Source organism: Haliotis asinina, chromosome 5 (genome assembly GCF_037392515.1).
Source record: "Haliotis asinina isolate JCU_RB_2024 chromosome 5, JCU_Hal_asi_v2, whole genome shotgun sequence".
NCBI lineage: Eukaryota > Metazoa > Mollusca > Gastropoda > Lepetellida > Haliotidae > Haliotis > Haliotis asinina.
This window is the reverse complement of record NC_090284.1, coordinates 43,322,204-43,334,342: the sequence shown is the minus strand read 5'-3', so window position 1 is coordinate 43,334,342 and position 12,139 is coordinate 43,322,204. Positions and strand designations below refer to the sequence as shown.

The window sequence follows — 12,139 nt, the reverse complement described above, 5'->3', positions numbered from 1 at the left end:
CATCAGTCTTTACTATAGTGAGTGAGTGAGTGAGTTTGGTTTTACGCCGCCTCTAGCAATATTTAAGCAACATCACGGCGGGGGACACCAGAAAATGGGCCTCACACATTATACCCATGTGGGGAATCGAACCCGGATCCTCGGCGTGACGAGCGAACGCTTTAACCACTAGGCTACCCGACCGCCCCTCTTTACTAAAGAGTTTTGACTAACTGCTTTTGAAGAAACAGTGTGAAACTGTGTACAGTGTGTGTTTTGTTTTTCTTGGTTTGACTATACCAAAATGAACCTGAAGATTTCATTCAGGACATGTACATTTAAAGCATGCAGGCGGCAGCATGCCCTAATGGCCAGCTGGCAAATAAAAGTATTGCAAACACAGCCATAAAGTAGTTTCACATATGCTATCTATGTGGGAAATTGAACTTAAGAGTAACAAATTCTCTAACCACAATCCATTCTGTCACTATGCTTTCACATCATAATCACATACAGTGGACGCTGTCTAATCCGGCATTCATTGGGGCCGGATGAATAATCCGGTGTGGACAGCGTGCCGGATTAATATGCATGATCAGCTCAACAAGTGACCGTTTAAACAACACGAAAATCGATAAAACAAAGTATTTGGTTGACAATGCCAAAATATGAATGGTATATTCGACACAAGGTCACACTATTTATGATTGTTTACTGTCTTCTTTTCTAATGTAAAATGGTGTCAGTTAACAAACTAACAAAATACTGAAGATCGTGTTCCAGAAAAAATGTGATCCGTTATCGAAATGGCTTATTTGCTGAACCCATGGTGGTGTGTTCAACTTCCCGTTTCCGGTTCCGGAAACGGAACTGGGTAAGTTAGCCAATAGTTTTGATTTTTATGTTCTTTTTAGGTCAAGCTGAACAAGCCTATACATGTACAAACTGATGAATGCCTAGTTAAAAATAATGCTCTATTGAAATCCATAAAAATCCATTTGGATTTGAACGTCAGGGGGCTATTTACGGTGTATGAATAACATTGTCCTGCGACAACAATACCCCATTTCGTAAATGACAAGATCCCACTTTTCAAACATCTACGTTTCTGAGGACGGAAAAAAAAATTCGTTTGCCACTGTTTTTGGAGCCAATCATTTGAGGAACGTATCTAAAGGCAGTAAAATTGATTTGAAATTGTCACTGTAAAACCTTGAGTGTGTAAAATTGCTTCCTTTAAACCTTAACCGAGGAGGGGGGAATCTTTATAGGTCAGTTATTTGCATTTTAAATTAACCTTAGCTGCGGAAGGCTTGAGAGAAGCTGGGAATCCAGCGTTGCGCCGTATTTTTCACTGCAGCGAGTTGCTTATGAGTGTTCAACCGTTATCAACAACGGTTTTTAGCGCCTTTCACTCTTCATCATTACATTGAGGTTTGAGTCCAAATCGATACTCGATATTTCTATGTCCCAACGTGGCCACTTTATCAATTACCACAGCGGGGATATGTCGGCTGCTATTGTTTCTGGTAAATACGTCATCAGTTAATGAGCACCACAAAAGCTATGACGTCAGCAGTGGTATTTCGATAATGGAGCAAAGCAACGGGGGTTTGGGAAGCAATTAGCGGGCCTTGATTTTAAGTAATCACTGCTCCTGGTCTTATCGCCATAGACACACTCTAACAATATCGAGGTTTTTTTTGGATCGCCACAGTTCAAGATGGCCCACTCCGGCCGATAAAATCACCATTCAGTTGCCATTCGCTCGTTTGAACGTATGTGCGTACTGTTTCTTTACGATTGTTTTTCCAGTTGGTAATCTGTCCGAGGTCAAAATGCGTGCTTTCGTCAGCTGCATTGCCATTGGTTACGGCCTGATAATTGGCAAAATGATGCACAAAGTAAAATTACACCTCTCGCCGGATGAAGAAACCTGTTTTACTCGACATATCAGATAAATATAGGAATGGTTATGATAGACTGCTCACTATACCTACATATTAATATTATTTTTGTCGGCAATTTGCGCCAGATGACGTTTATAGTCATCTGCATCACAAAACGTTAGAAAATTCAATTAAGTGTAATGTTTCAGGCCAGCCTTGTGTTTTTATTTGTTGATAAAACGAGTAACTAATAAAGATGAGATGTCGTCGACATCACATCAGCACCTAAGTCGTGCTTTGCTTTACCTAGTTCAGTTCTATGTGACGTGGTTATTTCCTATTAAAAGAATATGACATTGGAACATCTGTACGGATTATCATTTGACAATGACAGTATCATCCTTCTCCTCCTCATCCTCGAGGACGTCGTCACATCGCACAATATGTGGAGCTAACCGCTAATTTCTCCTGGCTTGAATTCCCAACCCCCCTCCGCTTTTCACACAAGAGACCTACACCAGACAATCGTTTCTCCAAAGACGTTAAATGATGGCCCTTGATGTGTCCCTGCCTCGCGTTAGTCATTGTCCATGTTAAACTGTTAAACTGATATATATATTCCTGTTATACTATTGTAGGGGACACAGGAGCAAAAAGGGGCTTCTCATATTGTACCCACGAAGGAAATCGAACACAAGTCTTTGGCGTAACTAGCGAACACTTCAGCCGCTCGGCTGTCCCAAAGCCCCTCACTAAGGCTACCGAAAGCAAGCTATCCGTGAAGGTCCGGGTGAGAATTCTTCAGCCACCCACACTTGTAAAACGCGACAGACGAGATATCGTGTCTCAACTGAGTAGAATGATGTTCATGCTGTTGATCACTGGAATGTCTGGTTCGGATTCAGTAATGTAGAAACCACCACTATATACATGCAATAAGGCTGGATGTGGCGTTAAACGAAAAACAGCCCCTCAAACAACCAAACAAAGTAGACGTAAACGCCTTGGACATGACGGGCGGTGAGGTAGCACAGTGGTTAAAGCGTGTGCTTGTCACGCCGAATCATTTCGATTGGGTTCGATTCCCCTCATGGATATAATGTGTGAAACCCATTTCTAGCGTTCCCGCTGTGAGTTTGCTGGAATATAGCTAAAAACGGTGTAAACCCATATTCACTCACTCACTCGAACATGACTGACTCTCAAGACTTTATCATGTATACGTCATTTTGATTAATCTGGCCAGTATATCATGTGGAGTATTAATATCGTCTATATCGCACAGATGTTACGAAACCCATCGCATTAAAGCAATCTCCTGCGGAGCTAAAAAAAAGTATTATTTTTTGTCAAGAGTCGGGAATCCCTTGCAAAACAGCAGATATTTCTAAGTGTGGACCCTCTCTGAAAATATAATTCCATGCTTGTTTATGGGTATTTTGGCTTGGAAATACTCCGGTGAACTTTGGTATTTTATCATCAAAAGATGTTAGGAGTATCCCTTGAGGGTAAGCTCTCGGAACCTTCACAAACGCTTGTCATTTGAACTGTTTTTATTAAGCATGGATTTGCAGCGTGCTTCTAATTAGGACAAAAAGAAATATATTTTTGTCACCCAAAGATAAAAAACAAATAGTTGGTTTGGTCATGGATTTGTATGTCGACTAATTACAAGTTCGGGATCAAACTTAATACAGTAATCAATAGTCGAGTCGTTATTTCCTGACACAACAATATGCGGAACAACATTCAATGCAAAAATTCTGTGTGAGTGTGTGGTGCCACGGACCCCTGTTTCTGAAACGGTGAAAAACTTCAAAGTTGGGGTTCTCTGATGAGTTGGTTCTTGCGAAATGTGAAAGGTAGGTTTCAGCCATCTTCAACACGAGAGGAAGAATTCCAGTGAATTGAATTTCGTTAATTGTAATAGGAATGTAACCGACTGATGTAATGGTGTAACTGGTGTTGCTTATGCACTGCGAGTCGCCACTCAACACTATTCGCTATAAAGGCTCGGTCGATAAAAACAAGTTTTATGATGTGCGAATACAACCGTAGTGGCAACAGCAGTAGTGTTTATAGCAGTAGTGGTGGTGATTGAAATAGTGATAACGTGTAGTAGTTGTAGTAGCAGAAGTAGCAGTGGTTCTAGTCGCAGTAGACGTCACGATAAGCAACAGTACTAGTAATTAAGAGTGGTAGAAGTAGAAGTAGTATCATCATCATCATCATCAGCAGCAGCAGCAGCAGTAACAGCCGTGGTTTCAGTATCAGTAGTAGCAACAGTAGCAGAGTGGGTAGTAGTAGTAGTAGTAGTAGTAGCAGCAGCAGCAGCAGCAGTAGTAGTATCATCATCATCATCATCAGCAGCAGCAGCAGTAACAGCCGTGGTTTCAGTATCAGTAGTAGCAACAGTAGCAGAGTGGGTAGTAGTAGTAGTAGTAGTAGTAGTAGTAGTAGCAGCAGCAGCAGCAGTAGTAGTATCATCATCATCATCAGCAGCAGCAGCAGCAGTAACAGCCGTGGTTTCAGTATCAGTAGTAGCAACAGTAGCAGAGTGGGTAGTAGTAGTAGTAGTAGTAGTAGTAGCAGCAGCAGTAGTAGTATCATCATCATCATCAGCAGCAGCAGCAGCAGCAGTAACAGCCGTGGTTTCAGTATCAGTAGTAGCAACAGTAGCAGAGTGGGTAGTAGTAGTAGTAGTAGTAGTAGCAGCAGCAGCAGTAGTAGTATCATCATCATCATCAGCAGCAGCAGCAGTAACAGCCGTGGTTTCAGTATCAGTAGTAGCAACAGTAGCAGAGTGGGTAGTAGTAGTAGTAGTAGTAGTAGTAGTAGTAGTAGTAGTAGTAGTAGTAGTAGTAGTAGTAGTAGTAGTAGTAGTAGTAGTAGTAGTAGTAGTAGTAGTAGCAGCAGCAATAGCAGGTGCAGAATGTATAACTGTACAAAGAATGGAGAACTCAGTTTGCTCCAGTTCCAATGATCCCAGTGATGAATGTTTCCAGTTCACTCAAGCATACATAATTTCCTTCACTATAAAATGCTACCGTAGACATATTCCTTTGGCATGACTGAGGTTGTATAAGTACAGTTTCCCTATGGCACCATCGGGACCAAGGCACAGAGTGCATTGCACATGTATGTACGTACGATAGACAATCTAATACACGGTAAAACCATTGCACTTAAAATGCAATTTCATGTACCAAACGTACATAAGTGAATTCGAATGTGTAAACCTTGCACGTTGCCAGTCAACCATCACCGCACGCATTGTATATATCATGACGACGATCGTCCTTTCAAATGGGACTTGGTGAAGGTGATGAACATTGAACTTGATTGCCTGCAATGCAAACTCGATGGTAATCTTTAAGCAAAAACCGCATTTCTCATTAACCGTTAATTTGTCACAGTGCCTCCAAACTAATGCAATGAACTAATGCGACTGAAATACCCACGAACGTTGCACATCCAATATAATCAAGCAGGCAGCGGTGTTTAGTCACGCGCCATTGTGCTTTAGTCGACACCTGTGCCGGGAGTTTCACCTTGACCTTGGGTGTACCATCATCGATTATCGTGTCATTAGGGAGAGTGTCAGTATGCGTAATTAGAGCACACAAAATCAACACCAACGTGAAATTAGTCAGTTCGGACAATGTTCATTGATTATCGGCATTTAGCCCATTTCACAAGTTAACCATATACAGTGCCGATATCGATGGCGCCAAGCTCTTATCAAATGAGCGCTGTACACAGATACGATTAAACTCTGTACATAATAAGTAGTGAATTATAAAAAGGGTGTACTTGTCACAGCCGAGTGAGTACGATTCATTGTGTATGTAAATATTCTCCGTTTTCATTTCTGATTAATGTTTAATATTTTAGGGAAGAATTCATTATTTTATGTCTGTTTCTTTTTGACGACATGATATTATTACTATCTAGGTCAGCCAGGAAAACGTGTGCTTGATGCTGGAACGCCTCACGGAACGGAAACATCAATGACGGTAACACAGAAAAGCATGCAAAGAAATTTATAAACATTCCGAGCCAAGAGGTCGTCATCGATTTTGAGGCCCGAAACATTTGGATTCCGGGAGTTATTCAATTGTTTTATCACTGTGAAACCACATTTCATTCCATTTTCGCAATAAATGTCGGGAAGATTCATAAACCAATCTTCATTTTTCAAAGACGATTTATGAGGTTCGTTCATGTCGTAAATCAATGTTTTAATGTCAGAAAACATATGTCATCAGGGTAAATTCCAATTGCATTTAATATAATACATGATGACCATGATAAAGTTGTTGTTGTTGATGATGATGACGACGACGACGACGACGACGACGACGACGACGACGACGATGATGATAATATGGCAACGACGACGATGGTGATTGTAATGATGCTAGTTGTGAAGAAATCACCATATTTGACTTTTGACAAACGCTGCAAATTGTTTTAATACACCTGTGAATCGAATGTGGATTATATTCTAACACGATCGTGTAAACAGTAACTTAATGCCACAGTATTAATCCCAAGCTCACAAACCATCTCATAGTTTTTATTACATTTTGGCCCATGAGATTCTATCGTGCCAAAAACAATCTCCACCATTTTAATAATGCATGATGGTAGTCAGAAAAGGAGCGACACCTACAGGGACAAGAGAGTTCAAGTTGCTTGATTATTGCTGTTCCGTGCAAAGGACAATTACATTCTCCACCAGAATGTACACACAGGCGGATATTTACTGTTGTGAGATGGTCACTCGTGAGTTCTTGCACAATTATTTAAGATATATGCCAGAGACACCTAGTGACTTTTGTCATTAGCACACAAGGGGAGTTCACTCTGAATTACAGTGATTAAGTTTTTGCGTTTCTACTTTAAGGGAGACAACTCTAAACTGTAATCATCTCAGTGAGGTATCTAGGCATAATTACTTTCCGCTTGACCGCTGGTGACCGATCGACATTACCACAGACAGTACACAGAGAAATATAAGTTTCGGTCAATACTGATTTCACGTTTTAAGAAACTTAAGACGTCGTGTACATTTTTTTTAAAGACAACAACGAAGAATACAATCATCTAACATTTATCATAAGAAGATTTGAGCAATTGCATAAAAAGTGCCAAGTCTATTTCGAAATTTCGGGTAATTTAGTGGGAGAGACATTTTGACAATTCATATGAATGTAACTTACTTTAATTATCAATAAATTCATTGAATCACTGAAATTTGCGGCCAGTCGATGCATTCCGTTTCCTGTAGGATACAGAAGCAGGACTGAGGGTTTTCCCTGTGGAATATAATTTTCATTATGTGTTCTCTCCGTCAGCAATATTACATCCATTCGAGGCGAGATACTTTAGTGAGCGAATGGGTTCATGATTGAACGGTACATTGAGTGAGTTAGTGGTTTAGTTTTTCGCCATCTAGCAATATTCCAGCAATATCACGACTGGGGACACCAGAAATGGGCTTCACACATTGTGCCCAAGTGTGGAATCGAACCTGGGTCTACTATCTGTTCGAGATGTTTATGCAACAGTATATTTGCCACACGAAAACACTATTGAAACTATGTCGTTAAGATATAGAATGAGTGTGAGTGAGTTTAACTTTACGCCGCTTTTAACAATATTCCAGCAATATCAGGGCGGGGGAGATCAGAAATAGGCTGTGCACATCGTGCCCATGTGGGGAATCGAACCCGGGTCCTCGGCTAACCCATCGCCCCAGTTCATTTGATGTTCACAGGTATCAATAAGATATGAGAGGAAGGCGCAGATGTAACACTTTTACTGCTCCGGTGAAGTCCACAAGCACGGGAATGATTCTGACAAACCAAGAAATGTAAAAAGGGCGAATAAAGATGTAAACCAACCTGCGACCATGGGGTTCTTACATGCCCCAGGGCATTTCGAAATGCCAGGTTCTTCAAAGACGTGTCTTGGGTCTATTAATCAAGGTCATTAGAGGAAATGTCTTTGAAATTTAGACTGCTATTGGGACGTGTTCCGCATAATAGAATTTTCTGAGCTCCTTTCAGCTTTATTCGTGCCCTGTGGTGATACCGGAAGTACAAGGTAAGAGGCACTGGGATGTAGCTTGCAATTGTAGATTGAAGGGGAGACAACTCCAACCGACGGGGGAATGATTGAGCGTCGACGGGTGACTAAATTGCGAGGCTGAGCAGCTTTCACTCACTCACTGTTTCAGTTCCCCTGCCTAACAGGACGACGAAGCACAAACACCCGGTGTTTGAACGTTTATTGGCGCCTCAAGCGGCACTGCGAGCTCCAGATGTGTGTACATTATAATCCTGCGGCTGTTCGCGAGGTAAGATCAGCAACCATCAAATGGCTACTTTTTGTTCTTTCAGCTTTTCACTCCCAGAGACCAGATACATAACAATGCGTAACGATTTGTTGAGAGTCACAGGCCTAAACAAAATATGCATGAATACGATTTTTTCTTCGTCTACAAATGCACCTTTTAAGCTTTTAAGTAAATACAGCCGAGAAGCATGTGTGTTTAAAAGCAATATCTACGTTGATATGGTAAACATGGCACGAATACCTGGAATGGTCCTTTTGTATCTGTGCTGTAAATAGTGCCTTTGCGTCTACGCTAGCAAGGGTACACATTGTACATCAACCTCTTACTGTTAATTAAGATACGCGGAGTTGATCGCTATGTTTCGTATTCAGATACCATAAGTTAAGCATTTACAAAGTCCCTGGTCTTAAGGTCAAAGGGCCGATAATAGTCTCCCGTAATTACGACCTGAAAATGTCAACGAGCAATGACAAAAACAGAGCATACAAAACTCTTTTTGTGTGTGATGTGACAGATTTATCTGTTTAGAAAAAACCCAAGAACCCTTTGATCATGTGAATGTCAAACAAAGTTGCATAATCAATGTTTTCTGGAAACGACACCTCCGCACCAACACCAGAGACAACTGACGACTGCAGCTATTTATGACAGTGACATGACTGTCTACGTATAAATCTACGTACATATACTGCTGCTACTACTACTGCAACTACCACTACAACAGCTACTACAACTACTGCAACTACCACTACAACAACTACTGCAAGTACCACTACTACTACTACTACTGCAACTACCACTACAACTACTGCAACTACCACTACAACTACTGCAACTACCACTACAACAACTACTGCAACTACTACTACAACAACTACTACATCTACTGCAACTACCACTACAACAATCACTGCAACTACTGCAACTACCACTACAACAACCACTACTATTACTACTACTGCTACCGCTCCTGCTACTATTAATGCTACCGCTGCTGCTGCTGCTGCTGCTACTACTACTACTACTATTGCTACTACGAACTCTTTAAGGTCTTGTTGTAGAACTGATTTTCTGTAACCTTTGCTCGTGCTAGGAGCCATTAACTCGGTGGCGTTGTACAAAAGGAACTTCATGGCTACGACACTCGTAAGTGTATGTTATGGCATGGGAGTTACGATCGTCTTAGCACTAAGATGGCTGCGTACAACGTCACCCTGGTGGTTAGGATCGCTGATAAGTTGATGCATGTCATCGCACATCCCAGTTCGAGGCTTCCAAGGTCGATGCAAATGTCAATCACTGAATTATCTTGTACAGAATCTATCCTTTATAAAACAGGCGTCGAAATGAGAGCAACGTAAAACAACGAACACATTACAAACCACTATTAAATACACTGTAGAGACAGAGAGACACGGAATCGCACAAACACACTCACAAATACGAGGCTCCTTTTCTTGAACTCGAGGTGAAACTTGACCTCATCCGCACCTCATTACCATATAAATTCAAACGTTAACACTTCTACAGCAACAGTGGTTTCGTCTGCTATCATCACAACTACTGTCATCATCATCATCATCATCATCACCAGCACAACCACCACCATCATCATTGCCGCCTTCGTCCTCCCATCATCATCATTACATGCAGCAAGTATCAGTCCAGCAGTTAAAAACGCAACGCTGTCCAACTGACAATCGATGTCTTCATGCTTTATTTGCAGATCAAGCTAGATCCGTTACAGTCACTGTAAATATTGTATCATGCATTTATTCATTTCCCAAATTCAGGATGTTTGGCTCCCATACACCCGGGCAGCGGAGATCTATTTGACGATCATAACGGCACGCATGCAAAGTATAGCTTACAATACGTATCTGCGATGTCCCCAGGGAGCTATCACATTACATGTAGAGTATTCCACACACGTAACGGTGCGTGCTCTGTTTGTATCCTGTCTTGCAGTGTGGACACAATAATCCAATAACAGAAATCCCGGATACAATTCACATGGGATGTAGGTGTCGCTTGTTAACATCCGCTTTGGGGATGAAGCTGTGATGCCAACCCATGACAAATGATTAACCTTTGGCTATTTTACCTGTCACTCGATTCCCTTTCGAAATATCACCTTGGGAGTAGCCATTCAATACTAGGAAACTTTGAAGGAAACTGTTTTCACATCAGTAGTTTGGTCAGAAATATGCCCCATCTCAAGAGTTTTGTGGAAATGAACCAAACGTCACATTCTTCAATTTCTTGTTTTGTCTCGGGAAGGTAAGACTTGGGTCAATGCATGGACTTTTAATCTCGAATGCTGCATTGTCGTAAACACGTTATAAAGTGTAATTTTGAAAAAAATATTTTTATTTCAGTCGGTATTTAAGTCGGTAGACATCATAACAGAAACCTGCAACAATAAATACTTTATGTCCACTTCAGATGGAATCTTTTGACGAAAGTTCTTGCAGCGTCCATGAGGTTTTTGAATTTTAGGATAAAGAAAGGGCATTTGGCACAAACATCACATTAGCACAACACATTTTGACTGACTGTCCGATGCAAAATTCAACGAAATTATTAGGAGTAAATAATTGTACGTTCTAATATATATATATATTAGCCATGAGGCTAGATTAATCGCGTGTAAGAACATTTGCAATTCAGAGAATTTCAACTACCATTGGGCAGTTGATGCCGTAGAAGTCTTTTGAGTTGTTTCATGAATATGTGCTAATATGTGCTCAGATGTTTTTTACACTGGGGAAATATATGGTACACGTTTAATATCATCAGCAAGAAGTGTAAGAATACATCATGTATGTCCTTTCACTGTCAGTAGCTACACTTACTAAAGATTAAACAGACTTGAATGTCTATAATATGAAATTATCATCCAAACGGTACACTACGTTTTCTCAAGCCTTCACCCAATTCATCCTTCAGGATAGAGATAATAGATGTATATCTCCAGATCCGAAGCAGACTGGGAGAAAAAAAAACTGGTAGTATACTTTGCGTGTTTTCTCAAGTGTTTCAAGTTAATGTTAGGAAGAAATCTTGCATTGTGAGAGATCCTATGCAATCCCCTGGCGCCGTGGGAGCTATAAAGAACATGGTGTTTCTGTCTAAAAGTGATGCATTAACAACGGAAATACCTGATGTACACGTGTGAGCGCTCATTACGGGATTTCTAAAATATAAGAAAATGTTTTGATATAATCTCTAACATATAAAGTGTGTGGAAACACCAGTCGAAGTGAGCAATGGCTCCATGTGCAAAATGTCATTCGTGTAATGTCATTTTTAATGTCATTCGAAAAAACGGTTTTGAGTACAACCACAAAAATAGCAGAGTGCGGCTATAATCACAAATAACGCCGATTTTATCAATTCAGAGTTTGTAAATATTTTTGATAACTGACCGAAAACGAATGCTCGTTATTGAAAATATAAATTTGCATCAGTTGCAAGTTTCCTGAAGTATTAGTATAATTCATAAAATGAATCAATACCCAATATTAATATAAAATATGTTTGAGAGAATGAGTCTAAAGAATGTTATACTGTTAATGTTTCTAGTGTATTTCATTCATCTTGGGGTAGCGGGTAGCCAAGTGGTTAAAGCCTTCATTGGTCACACCGAAGGCTCGGGTGCGATTCAGTGCGTATTATGTGTGAAGCCCATTTCTGGAGTCCTCCGCCATAATATTGCTGGAATATTGCTAACGGTGTAAATACGATTGGTCATCACTGCATTGAGAGAAACACACGCATATTGTTAACCTTCACCGCCTTGTAAAACACACCCATGTTTGCGGCTAAATACCAAAGGATCATCTTCATCGAGAACATTGAACCCCTAGCGAACTAGCACTGACAATAACTGTGCTTTGACTGTCTT

The 12,139-nt window shown here is 40.7% G+C and overlaps 1 protein-coding gene across 1 annotated transcript in view; it reads right to left on the bottom strand.

Annotated features, from left to right (window-relative positions):
• Positions 1–4,050: 4,050 nt before the first annotated feature.
• LOC137283870 (uncharacterized) overlaps positions 4,051–12,139 on the bottom strand; it is a 92,311-nt gene continuing 84,222 nt past the window's right edge. Inside the window, exon 2 of the mRNA XM_067815547.1 lies at positions 4,051–4,808. Within this exon, the coding sequence (XP_067671648.1) occupies positions 4,051–4,808 (758 nt within the window). The remainder of the gene's footprint in view (positions 4,809–12,139) is intronic.